Here is an 18,938-nt window from a genome sequence, read left to right as displayed (position 1 = left end):
TGCTATTAAAAAACAAAAATTGGTGTCTTTGAATGATAATTGACAGAGTTTTTTAGTCTTTTTCACATCAGTAGTTGAAATAAAAATTTTAATTATTCATACTTTGTCTTTTCAGTGTCTTCTGGGAAACTAAATCATTGGCCGTGGGTTTTACATCTATAATGCATTCAAGTGTTGCTTAAAAGTTAGTCAATAAACTGTGTATTTATTCACGTATTTAGACCAACTGGGTGTATTTATTGAGTATAGAAAGGGAAGAGAATTTTACTGCCCAATTAAAATATTAAGATTGTAGCTCAGCTTTGAAAGGCTGAGAATAAGGCTTCAGATCTTTAATTTTATAATTCCCAAGAGTAGAATGCTCTAAATGCTCAAGGTCTGATTGGCTTTGCTGCAGGTGACGGAGTAGGGAAGCATAACTAACCTTTTGCAGGATTGCTGTCTGGGAGACTGAGGATCATCAGTGAAGCAGCAGCCATCAGTTTTTGTCAGCTTGTCAAAAATATTAATATTGTTTTCAGTTAGCCTAGTGTATTGTTTTTGAAACTTAGTTTTGTTTTGATTTGTTTGTCACATGGAAGGTCTCAGAACTGCCTATTTTTACCAAGTAAAATGCAAATAGGCATTAAGATAAATCTTAGATTTAAGTGAAAGATTTTTGATGGCATTATAAATATATTTATGAAAAACACAGAAAATAAAATTGCTTAGGTAACTAGAGACATCAGACAAGCTAAACTGTCATGTTAAAATTTCTAGTATTTTTTGTTTAGTAACGTTAATTCAGTCCATAAATTTTTAAAGCCCATGTCAAAGCTATGTGTGATACAGGATTTTTTAATATGTTTTAGAGAGTGTACACCTGTTAGAATGTACCACTGCTCTTGGGACTTGACTTTCTTTTCATATTTAAAAGGGGATTTTTTTTTACTTCTTGACTTTAAGGATGCGGTTGGAGCATTATGGGATGTTCCCAAGTATTTGTTGTCACTATTGTAAAACCGGTAGGGGGAGCTCGAGGTTCATCCTTTAGGTACTAAAAAATTAATTGAATTTTTATTCAGAAATACCTTTTTTTTACTGGGATCTTTGGATTGCAGCATAATTCAAGAATGTTAGACCTTGAGCCAGAAGTTTGATATACTGCTTATAATGAATTTTTTTACAGCTAAGATTACTTTTCCATTATAAAAGTGCTCAAATTGCACTTTCATTTGAACGAGTATATTAAAAAAAAATTCTTTACCTTAAATTTAAAAACAATTTAAAAAAAAAAAAAAAGGGCCAGAAGCTGTTATTCATAGTGCTAGCCCTGGCTGAGTAAAATACAACTAAATGTTACACTCCTGGCAGTGGCAGCTCATTACTCATGATATAGAATAGCTTGCAGTTATGGAATAGTAGTTGGTGCTGTTGTGTTAAGCTTTTGCGAGCTTCCTCTTCAGTATCTTGTTTATGAAAAGTATCAACTGATACATTAAGTCAAGAACTTCATGTTGGAATCAGTGTGGAACAACAGCACGTTCTGTTATTTGCTTGTCTGCAGGGCTCAGCACCACCACCTTCTCCAACACCTAACAGAGAAATGAAGAACAAGGCAGTTCTTTGCAAGCCTTTGACAATGACGAAAGCCACGTACTGTAAACCTCATATGCAGACAAAATCCTGTCAGACAGGTAACTCCTGAACTGTGCTGGAACTACAGATTTCTTTATTGCAGATTTTTCTTAACTGTTACTTTCTTTGAACATACTGCAAATATTCTATTTTGGGTTTTTTTTCCACTAAATGGCAGTTGTAAAATGTATTTAAATACCTGGTAGTGTTCACCTTTTTCTTTTTTCTTTTAATAGAAGATGATTGGAAAAAAGAGTATGTCCCAGTGCCTATTCCTGTACCTGTCTATGTTCCGGTGCCTATGAATATGTATAGTCAAAACGTTCCTGTTCCTACAACAGTTCCTGTTCCTGTAAGTGAGACTTTGACTTCATTTTAAAATTGGCATCCATTCACAGGCACGTGTGGGACCACTTCATATTGTTGGCTGTTCTTGTCCTGTTCTATCTAAAGCACTGCAGGATGCAGCAGCACTGTTTATTGAAAAAGCATTAGAATCTGCCAGTGGCACTTAATTTCCTGATTGTTCTTTGGTACCTCTCCGCCTGCTTTCAGTGTGAAAATCTTGTGCTGCTGAGCTCTTCAGGAACAGTGCTGAGTGATACTTTGAGTTTGCTGAATAAACCTTAAACAGCAAGATTTGTTCTAGTAATGAGGAAGCTGAAAAAATTGTTTTGGGGAGGGATGACAGTGTGGGATAAACATAAGGAAGAAAACAAAGGAAAAAATACCAAAACCTGAACTTGTACCAGCATAAGAAAATAACTCTTAAGTGTATTTTGTTACCACTTATGTACCTAGTCTCATCCAAATGGTAGGAAAAAACCCCTGATTTCCTAAAATTCTGTGTTTCACAAACAAACCATTAAAACAGAATGCTGATATGTCCCAACTACTAGTCTGAAGTTATAATCAGACATGTTTGAAGCTCCAAAGTTCCTTCTGTTCTTCCTTTGACGACCTATATTTAGTCATTTTTTCTTCTGTATTCTTTCCTGCTTTTCCTTCTCTTCTCAATCATTTATATTGAGCTTTTTTAACCTGTCAGCATTTTTTTGCTAGCTCACATTTGAGTGATTTATTCCTAATCTGTATTAACTCTGTCTTTTAGAAGAGGAGTGTAGAATTTTTTTCTGTCTTGTCTACTGTTGATGCTTTGTTGCAGCATTTTTTTCTTTTCTCTATTATCTCTGCCTTCCTGTCTGCACAGGTGCCAGTTCCAGTTTTTTTACCCACTACTTTGGACAGCAGTGAGAAAATCCACGCAGCAATAGAAGAGCTGAGGGGAAAAGTGCCCTCAGATCCTCTGGAAACTGATCTACTGAACTTGTCAGAGATGGTGCCTGAACGTGCTGGAAAAGCGGAAGCTTCTGATGTGACTGGTGAGTTTTCTCATGAGTTTTTGACTCTTTGGAGTGCTAGGGGATGTGTGTGAATCAAGAGAAGTGTTGGGTTTGTGGAGAAGGTTTGAGTACAACAGTCCTGTCATTGAGATCTTATATTAAGTTCCCCTGTGGTTTAACCCCAGCGGGCAACTAAGTACTACACACAGCCACTCCCTTACTTCCCTCACACCTGGTGGGGAGGAGAACTGGGAAAGAAGTAAACTTTGTGAATTAAGAACAGTTTAATGATCGAAACAAAATAAAATATATTAGTACTACTAATACTAATAAATACAGTGAAAAGGGAAGAGAGAGAGAGGAATAAAACACAAGAAACTAAGTGATGCACAATACGATTGCTCACCACCTGCTGATGGATGCCCATCCTGCCCTGAGCAGCATTCGGTGATTCTCCAACCAGCTTCCCTTCATATACTGAATGTGACATTCTATAGTATGGGATGTCCCTTTGGACACTTCAGCTCAACTGTTCTAGACATTCTCCCTCTCAGCTTCTTATGCACCTCCTCTCTGACAGAAACTGAAAAGTTCTTGAGCAACAACCTACACACCAGTGTGCTACCAACATTATTCTCATAATAAAAATGTATATATCCTGTAACTATATTTTCCCAGTGCACATGTCTCTTTGGTCCTCTTTCCTGGCTCTGCATGCCACAATTCTCAAGTCTCTTTTGTATCTTTCAAGGAAAATTTGCCTTCACTCAGGTGAAATTTTGAGGGTTTCTTTCAAGCTCTTTCAACAAGTGTCTGAAAGAATGTTGATAAATTACATGAGCTTTGTGCCTGTTATATGGAAGGCCAGTGGAGCTGCAGTCCCAGGAGGTTTATTGCTTTCTAAACTATTGCCACTCCCCCACTAAAATGGTACATTTCTGGTAGTGCTGCAAGGTTGTCACTTGCAGTTCCTTGCTCTCTTTTGTGAAGTACAGCTAAATGAGTAGATGTATGGCATCAGAGCTTGCTCATTTGCAGAGGAGTGAATTTGGAGAAATTTGTCTTTGCCAGAAGTTGAAAAGAGGTCAAACTTTGTTTCTCCCTGCTTGCTTGCTGTGTTTGTTAAACAGATAGTACAAAAAGAAACTTGAAAATCTGTTCTGTTGTGGGAGATTCAGGTCGAAAAATAGATGGTTAGGTTTGTGAAGCTTGTTTGAGTTCTGTGATTGGTTGAAATGATCCAGATTAATCAGTATTTGATTTTCTATACGTGTGCTTTGATGACTCATCTTAATGAAGAGGACAAAGGGCTAGTAAGTATCTTTTATGTCTGAAGGAAATCAGATTGGAGAAGTAAATCTGAGATCTCAAGAACAACAAAATGTAGGATGATGATGAGCAGAACAAGCAGCTTTAGAACCACTTGGCTTCTAAAGATCTGAGTTCTGAATCTACCCTATTTACTAATCCACGTGTTGGTTAAAATAATGAGAGTTTTTCTTTGTTTTTTTTTTTTTTTTTAGCAGGTGTGGTAGCTGAGTCAAATCTGCTAAACTCAGAAACAGAGTCACAGACAAGCTTGCCTGATGTTCCATATGAGCCAGACCTTGATATTGAAATAGACTTTCCAAGAGGTAAGTTTTCTGTGATTTTAATAAATACTGTGACATTGTGGGCAGCCATTGTACCTTGCTTAGTTATCCTTTCAGAGAAGCTTTATTTGACTGCAGGATCCACTTGAGTGACTCTCAGGTGAAACTTTGCCATGTCATTGTAAAACTGTGGACTTGTGAATTAGTTCTTCGATCTTTCTAAATACAGTATTTGAAGAAATGCAAAAAAAAGAATTTGCCTTTCACAAAGAACTTGGTGGCATCATTTGGTTTGAACATGAATTTAGGAAAGCTGTTTTGAAGGCCCAAGGATTCAGCTGGCATATGTCTTGGAAAACATAATGAATGCATTCTTCAATTGCCAGGTATTTCCAGGGTTTAGAGAAGAAATGACGAAAGGGTAAATTTCCCTTGGCATGCTGCACACCACTTGTGTTACATTTTAATATCTTTTTAATGTCAATACCTGTATTTAAAAAGGTACCATTACTCGAATTTGAAGCAGCAAAATAACTACTTTGAGACCTTTGAAAGAAACTCTTGGGTTTATATAGTATGATTGCTTTCACTCTACAGAACGCAGGGAACAGTGTCTGTTTCCTTGCACCATGTCCTAATCAATCCAAGAAGGCTTCTTTCTGGCTCCAGTTAGTGTCCCTCCTGACATAGCTTCTCTTAGACATACAGCTGATACCTCACCATGGTAGCTTCTGTATCTGATGGTGACACTCCCCTTTTGTGTTCTGCCCAGTAGATGCCCAGACTGAGTTTCTCACTTTGCTGTATGTCTATTTTAAAGAGAATCTTAATTTTAGGAAGTTTACTAGTCAGATGTGTACTAGATTTTTAACTAGTCTTTGTAAGTGAGGCTTGGTACATGAGAAAGAAAAACCAGGGAAGAAAAGAAATAAAGTGGAATAGTAAGTAACAGCAGTCTGTAAGAGATATTGATTACACTGAAGTGCTTCTGAGATAAGAGTCTTTGTGGTAGCAGGAGAAGGACTGCTTTTTAGTCTAGGGCAGAGTTCATAACTCTTTGGATGTGAGTGCTGTTTCATCTGGACCAGACTGAGAGGTGTCTTGAGAAGTAAGGTGATAAAATCAGACTACTGCACAAACTTTGTGTTTTTGCTACTCGTAGCTGTTCATTCTCACCATAAGTAAAACTTCTTGATACCGAGACACCCTGGGCAGAAAAAATTATTTAAGAGTCCACTCTAAGAAATGGTGCCTTGGTGACTTAAGATAATGCTTGAAAATGTTGAGCATTGTGTCCTCTACATTTTTTTTAGAAATAAACATTTTGACAGCTTTGTCTTACTTTAAATATAAGAATAGGTCTTTGAATATAAGAATCCAGTCTTTGGTAGTGTTTATATTTGTGCCTTTGTGGACCCCTTATGTTAATGCACAGTAATATAGCTCATTGTTTTTTCAAGGCAGTATTATTCAGAAGATGTTTAGAAATAAGTTTCTGTTAATGTATTTTCAGCAACTGAGGAACTTGATACAGAGAATGAGTTTTTGTTACCTCCTGTTTTTGGTGAAGAATATGAGGAACAGCCAAGACCTCGGTCCAAAAAGAAGGTAATTTTGTCATGCTATTAAAAATATCCAAAAGAGCACAATATCTAAGTTTAGTTATCATACCTCTCTAAAACATGTTACTGTCTATTAAATCTAATATCCTATCTTTATGAATTAAAATGACATATTTCAAATAGTAAAATTATTTCAACCCTGTGTCTGTTGCAGAAAATTGTTGGATTTAAGAGGAGTGTGGTTTGTAAATTCTGATCCCATTTTTGCTTTACAGTGGTAGAACTATTGGTGTAATGTGTTAGTTTGTACTGTACCTGCTGTACTCTTAGTAATGCTTTTCTACCTTCTACTTTGAACAAAGCTGTCTTGGTTTAATTTGGTAGTAAAATGGAAGAACGCTGGCATTACCATGGCTTATAGTGGGAGCTATAGTATCTTCTATATGAAAGAGTTAAAAAAAAAATTTATTTGCTTGTAATTTTCCCAGATTTTATTTTCAGTCAGTCTTAGTTTAGACATTACAAATAAATTACTCATATTCTTTTATTTAGAAAGACGCTAACAGGAAATAATTTCCTGTGCCTGGCACAAAACCAGCCAACTTCTAGTAAAGCTTTCTAAGAACAAATGTGTCTTTCCAGTATTAAGATTGGAGTCTAAACTGTGATAGTATTACCCACTGGATGTTATCCACGTACGCGCTACTGGACATGCTTTAATTTGGGACCAGTGCTGGCTTTTCCATTGATGGCTTCTGTTGAGCCTGAAAGTTGAGCTTGTGGCATAGATTTGTAGCATCTTTAGCTTCTTGTGCATTAACACAATGAAATCCTATAAATACACCGAATTGTTTGGTACATCATATGTTTGCATAATACAATAGAACAAATACGGCAACTCCATCATCAAAAATTACTGTCCCCTGTTAGGAACCAGTTTCAAAAGCAAATTAAAAATGTCTGTCAGCTTAAGTAAATGCTGTCTGTATAAGGATGATCAACAAAGAAACCATCTACTGGATGAAGTGTGTGTTTCTTTGAACATTCAGTTTACACTTTGGCCTGCAGCTTGTTCTGCCCAGGTTCTGTGTTACTGCTTTTGACGACTGCTGGTGGTGTTGACCACTGTGTTTCCATGGCAGGGAGTCAAGAGGAAAGCGGTGTCTGAGTACCAGTCGCACGATGACAGCTCTGAAAACTCCGAGTGTAGTTTTCCATTCAAATACTCATACGGTGTGAATGCGTGGAAGCACTGGGTAAAGTCTCGGTATTTAGAGGAAGAGCTTCCAGAACTAGAGGAACTGAAATCAAGTAAGTGCTTCCACAAGTCTGGTGTCCAGATTCTAATTTGGTAGGGAAAATTGCTATGCTTGTGGATTCTCAGGTGGGATTTTTAATAGAGGTTGTCACATGTCTTAAATGTTCCCACTATGACTATTTTATCACATAAAATAATCACCATGATTATTTTATCACAGAGCAGCCAAACTCTTTTTTTTCTAGTTTTCCCTATTTGATTCAAAATGCTGGGTGTCACACTTCTCATGCAAGCTAGGACAGCACCTTCCTGGATCTTCTGACTTTCTGTGACCATTTTGATTTTTTTTTGTTTTGTTTTGTTTTGTTTTGTTTGTTTGTTTGCATCCTATTTTTCCTCATATTCTAACTCACCTCAGAGTTTGACTTCTAAATTGCAAGGGAGGGATATCCTACTCTTTTTCCTGGAATGAGATCTTCATCTAAGGCTGGCATTACCTGGCTGTGGAGCTCTGGCACGAGGTGGCCTTTGGTCCTGGGGAACCTTACTGCTCTTTCTGCAACGTTCCTGTCTGTGTACATTTTGTACTGTGACAGAAAAGGGGAATTACTGCTACTCCTGCTGTTCTTCACCTCCCACATGCATCTTAGCACCCCTGTGTTATGCTGTTGGATCTTTGGAAACTGCTGTTTCCCCTGAAGGTGCCCCTCTACACCATTGTCTTCACTTCAGCATCTTGGGCTGCTTCTGTGTCATCCTCAGCTGTGCATGACAGTACATTTGTTAGCGAGTGTTACTTTACTCTGGTGGCCTTGTTTATTTTAATACAGACCTAACATTTTAACTACTCAGTACATTTTAGTCTTGTTCACTGGTTAGTGGAGAGGACATCAAACCTGTTCCTCACTTTCCAGCCAAAAAATACCCCATCTCACCCTCACTGTGTGATAATTCTGTTGTATAATGTAGCATTTTTTCTCTATTTTTACAGTAAAGTCTGTGAAATTAAAGGAAGATCTATTATCACATACTTCAGCTGAGCTAAACTATGGGTTGACACATTTTGTCAATGAAATTCGAAGGCCAAATGGAGAGAACTATGCACCTGACAGCATCTATTATCTGTGTCTTGGGATTCAGGAGGTTAGTAGAGGCTGTAGAGATGGGAAATTAAGCTGCTGATTTGACTGCAACCCATTTCAGTGGAAGAATGGAGATAACATGGATTTACTGGCTAGGAGCTATTCTTAACATATGGCTATGATCTGGAAGAACACAGGCTGTTCTGTAAATCACATGCTGTCTGTATAGGATATGAGTTTGCAGACCCATCCTGAAAACTCAAATACAAATTGGTATGTTGTAATAATTTTAATATTCTTGCTGGGTTAAAGCAAGTAAGTAGCAGTCAAAAATTATGTAGTTTTTTCAAATGCTGTACTTCATATTGTTTGCTAAGGATGTCTGATGTAAAAACAGAATGAAACAAGGCATGATCTGTCAAAGTTTTAATAATTCAGTTACTTAACACATAGTGCAAACAAGCTAATTGAAGTGTCTTTTGGGGAGGGTCTAATTTACTGAATATTGCAGCCTGTGGACAGTCAGGATAAGTGCAGGAAACTGCTATATTGGCTGTCTAACACACAGTAAGATAGAAGGGAGTCAGGTTAGATGTAGTTTATGTGAAAGCAATAACATGTATCATTAGATAATTAGAAAAGCTATTCCACCGCTTATCTATTAAAGCAGGGGATGTCTTAATTTTTGAGACATAAGGCAAAATGCAGATGAAATAAGCAATGTTCAGAACTGAGAGCACAGAAGATTTCATTCAAGGCAATAAAAAATGCATATGATGTGGAAAGCAGGCTGTTCACAGGGCTTGCAATCCTACTTAAACTGTTCCATGCTTGAGGCAGAGGACTTGAATCAAGTAACAAATTTTTTAATTGAAATATTTTTAAATAATATCTCCACTAATTCTTCTGTGTTGCAAGTATGCAGAATTAAAGAGTTAGTTGATATCTTTACATCATGGTTGAAACTTGGCAAGTGAACACTTGTTTTAGTCAATCACTTTTTAGTCAATACTGCTGCAAGGTATGTTTCAAATTCAGCTAGCTTTCTGCTTCTGCACTTGCATGATACACTGTCTCTCTGTATCTTTTCGTTGAATTGAAAATACTTGTGTTAAGCTGATAGACAATACACAGCGTGAGGCACATGTTTATAAAATGAAACATTTTTTTTTTTTTTACCTTTCTCTTTGTGCCTTTGACATAGTCTATTTTGTCAGTCATGAAAGCTAGTTATGTGTAAAACTTTTTTTTTCACCTCTTCAGAGACACAGTTTGTGTGGCACAACGGAATTATCATGAGCCCTAATACACATACACAATGCTGGTACACAAGCGGAACAATGTGTGGTTGTTTTATTATAATTATTGCTTATACTTAATTCAGATGATGTTAACAGCCCTGATTAGTTGTCCAAATGTGCCACTGCTGTTTGGACTGGTAGGAAGATGTACCCTGTTTGCATTTTGAGTTTGCGTTTCACAAAGGCAGACAGCAAGTGAGGTACAGAAACGTGAACATGTGAGCTGTGAAGGGCTGCAGCCATCTTCTGTGGGATAATGGCAAATTGTACATTTGGGGTGTGTGTTACCCTTGTGAGGAAACATGTTTAAACAAACATAATGATACACTAAATGCAATGTAGTTGTCACAATGTACAACAAAACTCCCTTGCCTTCTATAATTTTCTTAGCCCTTCTTTCCATCTGACAACCCCTTTGTGGGTACCCCTGGAAGAGAATAAATTGTCTGCTACTGCATGAAAGGTACTGGCTTTGAGGAGAGGCTCAGAGGACATTAAATGATGCCATTTAAGGATGAAGTTGTGCCAAAAATCATCCATATTTTCCTACTTTAGAGTACGTTTGTCTTCAGAGGAAGAGAATGCAGGAACCATAGGTTAGCAAAAAAGTTCTTTTTCCCTCCACCAGAATTACTGCACACACTGTGCCTTAATACACATGCAGGTTGGAGCTTTTCCTTGTGGGTGTAATGTGGTTTGAGCATAGGTGAAATGCCCAGGAGTCTTCAAGACCTAATTTGGAGGTTTTTGATTTTGTAAAATAACTTTTCTTGAAGGAAGCATGGTAAAATCTTTTCCAGGAAACTGGTCCCTGAGTCAGATAGTGCTGTCTCTCAGTTCAGGTTCATTTGCAGCTGAAATTGTTCTGCTTTCAGACAGAAATGGTTCAGTAATGCTTTTTGTAACTCTAAAGTACTGATCCTGAAAAATATCACACTTAAAAGTAAAGGTTGCTGCATGGTCAGGCAGGCATCTAGTAGAGAGGGTTCATCTAGAAAAAGGTATTAACATCCTTGTGCTCCTCTGCTGCATCATGACCTTCGTTCTTTGTCCCAGTGTAGATTGGGATTTGGGGTTTGTTTTCTTTGTATGTCTGGTAATGGGGGTGTTTGGACAAAATTGAGACTGATGGACTTGGCAGATGTTTGTCTGAAGGTGCTGTGGGCAGTGATTCAGCCTCTTCTCCTCTGTGGGATTCAGAGGCCCATCCAGCCAATCCCTTCCGGATTGCTGCAGTTACGGTAGAGCTCATCCCAAGTGGGAACAACCTATGCTAATCCTGCCCCTCTTAGAGTTAGTGGAGTAGCAGAGCACAGTGTTACAGTGTGGGAATGAAGGTTTGCAGATGTATGTTCAGTGTTATGTTGCAGTCTCCCCTGCTACACGACACTGTTCTATAGAGTGTCTGGTGCTGCCCATGACCAAGTAGTGTTAATGAGTGCTGTCTTTAATGCTATTTCAAGTATGTGTACAGAAATAGATACCATTTTCAGAAGTGAGTACGGTTTTTTGTCTGTCACTTTTACTGTATTCGCTAACAGGCTTGTTCATGCAAAGATAACACCGAAGTGGAAAATTTAAGAAGCCAATCCTCCCCTTCTTAGAAATGTCTCCAGAGAGGGTGATGTCAAATACTGGTATAGCCCTCAGCCAGTAATTCTTGGTAAAGGTTTAAAGAATTTCTGTCTGTAAGGTCAAGAAGGTTAAGATAATTAGATTGCAGAATAGGCAGGCGCCTTACACCATGCTGTCATTTTTCTTGCACTGCTGCATATCCCTGTGGTGTGTTTTTTGCTCCCACTTTTGTGTTGAAGATGGTTTAATCGCTGTCCAGAGTTCACATTTAAAATGATGAACTCTTGCTAGGTGTGGGATTTTCTTCTTTGAAGACCTAGGTGTAGGAAAAGATAAATAAATTGTTTGTGGTTTGTTATTTTAATGACTCCCCATTCACTGATACAATGTTGCACACAGGAAATCTTAGAGAAAAATATTAGAGTTGTAATGAAACTATAATTCATATCCAGTTAGGAATTTATAACATATATTTTATTGGAGGTAACTTTTAACTGTTAAATATTGGAAAAGTGGCATAGCTTTATTTTTTAGATACTCTTTTTCAGTACAATGCTTGCATATTTATAAAAACAAGAACCCTGTCCTAATCTGGAATCGTAAATGCTGTGTCTCTCTCTCTTTTCTGTAGTATTTATATGGAAGTAATCGAAAAGACAACATATTTATTGATCCAATCTACCAGACGTTTGTCCAGGAATTAAATAAAATCCTTAGAAGTTGGCAACCAAGCATACTTCCAGATGGTAATTTTCTTTTCAGTGATGTATGTTTTTCATCTCTTAATAGTTCTGTATTCTTAAACACACACACATATATATATATGTATATAAAAACATTTTATGCAATGCAGTAGTAACTGATGAGGAATTATGAAGGTATCATCTAAGATTTTAAGTTAGGACTGTAGCTGTTCCTTTTGTCTTGTTTCTGGGTAATCCATGCTACAAGAGTTGATTTTGTCACTGCCTGTTAAAATTGACTGTCCATTTTTAGGAGAGAAAGTTAGAATAAGTCTTTGACCTGGAGTTTCTACCTGAGCTGAATTTTTCTTTGGGTTCATTTTTTCCCCAGATGGAAGCAGACAGGCAGGCACTGGGCTATGTGTTGGTAGGGCTAACAAGTGATGTATTTTAGCCTTTCTTGGCTGGATTAGGAGGATTCTCTGATGTGGGTCTTCTGCTCAGGAGGATCGTCAGTTAATGGAGAAAGCAGATTTCCCCCAGCAGAGAAATGTCCTTGCCAGATGCTTTCCTCTCTCTTTTTGATGTTGGCTTCTCCTGTATAGCTCTTAAGAGCCTCTTTTTTGGGTTCTTCCTGTACCCTGTTAATGATCCTTGTCAAGGAGTGCTTTCCAAGCGAGAGATCCATTAGTAGTAAGAAAATAAGAAGGTATGCTGTTTGGAGGCCTTACCTGAGCAGAATAAAATTGACTCAAAGATATGCTTTTTATGAGGGAATTAAGATTACCTCCTGAGTTTTTATGTGATAACATGAGGGAGCTGCATGTCAGCAGTGCTATTGTAATTGAACAGAAATGTGTTCCTTGTGAAATTACCTGTACTGATAATTCCCATTGACTATCTCAGTGAGTGTCTGTCTTTAAGAGGTGGGTTTGGGGATGTGGACTTATAATTAAATATGTTTATTAGAGGCTTCTGTCATGAGCATTTTGTTACATTTCACAATAAGCAGAGACTTGATATTTTGCACCTGGACCGTTTATGGGCTAACCCATTGTGTTTTCTCCAATATTCTTTTTTTTTCCAAGGATCAATATTCTCTCGAGTTGAAGAAGATTACCTTTGGAGGATTAAACAGCTAGGATCACATTCACCTGTTGCTCTTCTGAATACTCTGTTCTATTTTAACACTAAATATTTTGGCCTGAAAACTGTGGAGCAGCACTTAAGGCTTTCTTTTGGCACTGTTTTTAGACAGTGGAAGAAAAATCCACTAACAATGGAAAGCAAAGCTTGTCTTCGATATCAAGTGTCTTCCCTGTGCAGAGCTGATAGTGAAGGTACTATAGCAGTTGAAAATTAGTATTGCTCTTCTGAGGGATGTCTGGGCATCTTGCCATGAGCCAGAGCTCTGCCTTTGCATGAAGTTTAGCAGCTCCCAGATCTCTAATTGGAGTGTGTGGTCCATGGAGACTACAGGGTCTCTGCGCTAAGTGATCCCTTTGGGCCCACTGGCCTCCCTGGTAAATGCTGTGACTTGGCTGTGGCTGTGGGTGGCATTTCCAGTTTGCAGATATGCATAGCTGTGGTGGGCTGCCCACACTGGGAAGTTTACTGAAAATTGTAAACTAACTTCAAATTATATCTTAAATGTTGTTGATTTTCTTCTTAAAGATAAAATTACTACTGGAAAAAGGAAACATGAAGATGATGTACCGGTATTTGAACAAATTGAAAACACGTCTGATCCAGCTAGATGCCCCGTGAAAATGTTTGAGTGCTATCTGTCTAAAAGGTAAGTATGATACAGGGTAATACAGAAGAGGTCTAGACTAAACCAGATACAGGAGGGAACTGTTTTGATGCAGCATGAAATGCACTCAAGCAGAGGGAATGGATTGAGACCATCTGAAAAATACCTAAAGGAAAGTATTGAAATCTCCCATTCTGTATCTGGACAAGATGGGCAGAAGGTGTGAGAGCAGCGAAGTATTTCGATGTTAATTGTCAAGGACTCCCTCTGAGAATGGCAATATGATTCAATTTTCTTAGCTGTGAACACCAAGTATCTCTGCAGAGAATTACCAGCAAGGGATCTGGTAGGTTTTGCTGCTGCGGGTTTCGTTTGTGAGATCCCCGTCTCTTCAGTAAGAATTGGATTGAGACGATGGGTTTCCTGCATGAGGAGTTATCAGGAATCTGAAATGTAGATGCTTTTGAGATACCTAGTGTGAAAACATGTTTGAAGTACTTTGTCCTAGGAAAAGTGCTAAGGATGGTAAGCCAGCATTTAGAAATAGCCTGTTTCCTTCCAACCTGCACAATTAATTGTGCAGGAAAGAAACAGAAATGAATACATTAAAAAAAAAAAAAGTTAGGCAACTCCTAAAAGAATTAATATAGTCGCTAATTGTTTTGGAAGCTTGCCAAGTCCCAGGCATCTAGGACTCTGAGGCTGCTCTGAGGATGTGGGATTGGCTGGGCTTGGGCCAGACCTGGCCATGGGCTCCTTCTATGAGCAAGGCTGAATTTCTCCACATTGCAACTTGCCTAGGTGCAGTTAAAGTTTTGTTTGATCAGGATTTTGGAATTGCTAATGTACTGCTCTATCCTGTGAGGCTGTTTTTCTAACCCCCTTTTTTTAACCTCCTCGTAGCCCACAGAATCTGAATCAGAGGACAGACATGTTCTATCTGCAACCAGAATGCTCTGTCTCCGCGGAGAGTCCCATCTGGTACACTGCCACTTCACTGGACCGCAACACTTTGGAAAATATGCTCGTACGGGTTCTTTTAGTAAAAGATATTTATGATAAAGACAATTACGAACTGGATGAAGACATAGATTAAAACAAACTTCCAAAAAACTGTCAATAAAACAAACAGCATTAGATATAGTCATGCTGCTAGACCTTTACTATGGAAAACATTTCAAGTTTACCCTTTGTTTTATGAGTTTTGTAGCAGTGTGTACCCTCACGTGGGTATTACCATGTAAATAGTCTGTGAGTGAAAGTTTCCATTATTCTGCGTAGTGGTCTTAGGATACATAACAAACACATTTCAGATTCTTTTTTTATTATTTATTTGATTAGATATGTTTGTAACTTTTTACATTGCAAAATATGAATGAGAATGTGCCATGTGTAATTTTTTTTTCCCCTTGTAGTACAAGACATCCATGTTGCACAACTCTGCTGTTGGAAGCTCTCATGAAAGGAGGCTCTTTTAAGGGCTTCTTAAACTGGATGGTTGTGTATGGGTAGCACTACTAAAGTTTAGAACTTGCTGTGTCTTTCAGAATTTTTAAATGAATTGTAAACTAATAGGTTTTTTACTTTTTAGTTACTGAAGCCTTATGAGGTTATGTAGAGAGATTCCATCTTATGTACCAAAAATAGACAAAAGAGAATGCTGTCAATATTGGTGTACTGTAATGTGAATCTATTCTGGTGAAAACATTTTTTTGTTGCCCTTATTAAAACCTTAGTGTCCTTTCGTTATTTGTGACTCTCTCTCAATTGCCCCTACAAATAAAATATATATATATACAAATAAATGATTATAAGCTTAGAGCATGTGGTCATCAAGACATGTATTTTGTAAAAAAGAAAACTAAAACCAAAAACCCCTCAAAAAAAAGGAGGAAAAGAAAAAGAAGGAAAAATTGTCTGATGACAATGCTGTATAATTCTTTTTCATCTTTACTTTTCCAATCATAATTGCCAGTACCTCATATCAATGTAAATTTGTCCTTTGTAGCCTTAGAAGAAGGGGTTCTATGCCATATTACATGAAGTAATATGGTATGCTAAATTTTTAACCTTTGTTTGTCCTTGCATTGCTGTATTTAAATACAGGCAATACTTGACTTTGGGTGGGAAAATTCTTAACTAATGCCTCCATTCAAAAGCCATATGAGATGTGAAGTTACAGAAAGTCGAAAGACAATTTTTCTTGAAGAAAAGTCCTTTTGTTTGTTTATATCCTTTCGTTGTACTTACTTTGCATAAGTAGTCTTATTTCCAGATACATATTTAACTGCTCAAGTTTTGTTATTTGCTCTTATTTAACTGATGCGAACAATATGGTGGTTCAAGCAATGGGTTTGCTGTTGTACTGAAAAAAATGTAGTAGAATATTCTACTATAAAGTAGTCATAAGTTTAAGTCTCTCCTAAATGGCATTAGCCATCTACTAAAGGAGAAACATTCTGTGTATATATATATTACCACCTGAGCTTTTATTTCTTTCAAGGGCTGCATGGCTTTTTCATTTTCCTTAGCTGAAAAGATTACACATAAGGACGCATCTTTCTATATAGAGAAATAAAGCTTCAGTTGCTTTGTTTTGTTAAGCAAGTTTATTTAAATTTCTGCTATTCTGTGAGTGTCTGTGAGTATGTATTAATTTTAGATATACTGCTATTTCAAATGGAGGTGGGGATGTACAGGTTTAATTCTTCATTTCTTTCTGGTGGCATTACCCTTCCTGTGAAATCAAGAAATACTACGCAGCATCAGTGAGTAGGTCACTAACAGCTTTAATACACTTTTCCCTCTGTGAGTGAATACGTAAGAACTTAGCTCATTAACACTTGGGTTTTTCTCAAACAACACGCATAGAATGTGCCCGTGATACATAAAAGTAATGAAATCAGGAATTGTAGTCATTGTTTTGTTCTGGTGTCTCCAGCTTTTTTAACACCTGAATTGACCGTAAGTTAAATTTTACATATGGGAATTGTGACTAACTGCCTGTGTAAACTGCATCCTATGTGTAACTTGAAGTACTTCATTTAAACACACCTTTAAGTGTTTTGATAAATAGCGGTAAGGATCACTTACAGCCCCTTCTCTGCAGTTATGACTTAAGATAATTCAGCAGGGGCTTCAGTTGCAACAGTGTTTAAACACAAACACGCTCTTGTAAAACTTTTACCATGAAGCTGAAAGTTAAGTATGTGTGTTGAGTGTTTTGTCTTTACAGAGTTTTAAATTCTTGTTCTCAAAATCAAACTATTTCTTAAATAGTAACGTCAGTCTTTAGTGTGGCATGTTGAGGAATGTATAGACATTTTCAGCATCATGAGGTAATAAATAATGCTTCCTAAAGGTTATAAGAAATCACATTATTGTCCTAAATTCCTCCCATTTTCTACCCAAGATTCATCAGGCATCAGAAAAAATATCCAAGTTGGGTCTTGAAATAGAAGTTTTTACATATAGATCCGTGTTGGAAATATAAAGATGGTTTCCAAGAACAGAACTTTTATTCCAGAAGATGGAGCTATTCCATCATCAGCAATAATGTTTTTCAAGTGGTTCATGTGTTCAGATTGAACGTTTTAAGCTGCAGAGATACTGCGGTCAAGTATGCATCATGGGTCAATGTATGCATTTTATTCCTGAATTTGAATGGTGATGCAGAATGCAATAAAATACTTTAGTTTTGAAAAAACAAAGACATGCAATTTTATAATAATTAGGAGTTCAGGGCACATAGTTTTTCTTTGTAAGAACTGTCAGCAGCTGGACTAGAATAAGATTGGTGCCAAGGAGTTAGATACACATTGCTGTGCAGGACAGTATTTGATGCCCTGTTCTACACAGACACGCAGCTTTCAGGTTAATGATATGTATCAGAAACCTGCCCTCGCTTTCCCCTTTAGGAGGGTGTGAAGTGGCAACTTGGCTGTTCTGGCCATCCCTGTGAGCTCTGGCAGAGCTCACCTGATAAATGTAGTGTGGGGACTATACTGCTCTGTCCACACAGCGCCCTGCAGATGGTCCTGGCAATGCAGTTCAGTCCAGGCAGGGGTCTCCTAATTTCTCCAGTCATGTGCTCTGCATCTTCTTGGTTTGAGATGAAGTTTTGAACAATCCTCAGGTGAAGTAGTAGCCTTAGGACACTAAGGAAATTAGGCAGCAGTAGTAAGCAAATTACATAGAAAATATAGTTCAGTGTGAAAAATAGTGAAAAAATCATGCAATTTTCGGAAAATAAATTTATTTTGTCAGTCATCTTTCTTTTTGTAAGTAACTGTGTTCAGTCACTGAGGAAAATGGAGCTTATTGTAATTAGTGAACTAAGCATAAATTACGACAGTTAAATTTTATTGAACAATATTAATTACCTTTAAAGTACTCACGGTGGGATTCTATCATGCAGCAAAATTTTTTCTCTTGGTATCTATGGTTCTGCCCCATGGGGGGGCTGTGTGAATAGGTGGGGAAAACAGAAGGGATGGTTCATAAACCTTGCAGTCCCGAAAGGAGGTGGTGTGCAAGATGGAAAAGGATGAGTGGTAGTAAGCACTCACCTCATACCCATTTTCACTGACCTTTTTTATTATATAGAAGGCTGTTTTCTGTTACGCTTTCCTGGTTTTGTCTGTTAGTGTTAGGAGTGGCAGGTAAAGATTTTAATTTCCATTTTTTTAAACATTCACTTTTCAGTTTATTATACTCATATTGTGCATTATGTGATACGTGCTATGTGTAGGACTGAGTATGATGCAGAGTACGTGGAGTTGGAGTTTGTTACTGAGATTTTAAGAGGGTGTTTGGTCATCACATGTGAAATGAGTCTCTGGATTATAGCACAAAGGTTAACGATGTTCTGGAGGAATTAAAGGTTGAGTTACCCTTTGTTTAGAGTTAGAACTAAGCCATAGGGTTTGTGCGTGTCTCATGAGGGTTGTGAGTGTGGCTGCAGCATGGGCTGTCACCCAGGGCTCGGTTAACTGTGGGAATTTCCCATTTCTCAAATGAGACATAAATGTTTCCTCTGGCAGCTTTTGAATTTGAAGTGTTGAGACCTGAAAGCCTCAGCACACAAGCCACGGCACAGATGCTTGGAACCAGCATGTAATGGGGCACATGCTTCAGAACTTAGGCTGGCGTTAGTGTCTGTGACGCCAGTGA

General features: G+C 37.7%; 1 protein-coding gene across 12 annotated transcripts in view; it reads left to right on the top strand.

The window, feature by feature from the left end:
- Positions 1-16,369, top strand: part of ZMYM2 (zinc finger MYM-type containing 2) — an 81,946-nt gene extending 65,577 nt beyond the window's left edge. For all 12 annotated transcript variants that reach the window (XM_027884695.1, XM_027884687.1, XM_027884660.1 and 9 more), the window contains 11 exons: positions 1,547-1,676; positions 1,854-1,969; positions 2,828-2,999; positions 4,484-4,594; positions 6,066-6,160; positions 7,257-7,425; positions 8,364-8,515; positions 11,962-12,076; positions 13,102-13,353; positions 13,688-13,808; positions 14,670-16,369. In XM_027884695.1, the coding sequence (XP_027740496.1) occupies positions 1,547-1,676; positions 1,854-1,969; positions 2,828-2,999; positions 4,484-4,594; positions 6,066-6,160; positions 7,257-7,425; positions 8,364-8,515; positions 11,962-12,076; positions 13,102-13,353; positions 13,688-13,808; positions 14,670-14,862 (1,626 nt within the window). In that variant the 3' untranslated portion in view covers positions 14,863-16,369. The remainder of the gene's footprint in view (positions 1-1,546; positions 1,677-1,853; positions 1,970-2,827; positions 3,000-4,483; positions 4,595-6,065; positions 6,161-7,256; positions 7,426-8,363; positions 8,516-11,961; positions 12,077-13,101; positions 13,354-13,687; positions 13,809-14,669) is intronic.
- The last annotated feature ends 2,569 nt before the right edge of the window (positions 16,370-18,938 follow it).

The sequence above is a fragment of the Empidonax traillii genome, unplaced genomic scaffold, assembly GCF_003031625.1.
Source record: "Empidonax traillii isolate 1590-97213 ecotype Southwest subspecies unplaced genomic scaffold, ASM303162v1 scaffold9:size3134949, whole genome shotgun sequence".
Taxonomy (NCBI): domain Eukaryota; kingdom Metazoa; phylum Chordata; class Aves; order Passeriformes; family Tyrannidae; genus Empidonax; species Empidonax traillii.
This window is presented reverse-complemented; position numbering and strand designations above follow the sequence as displayed.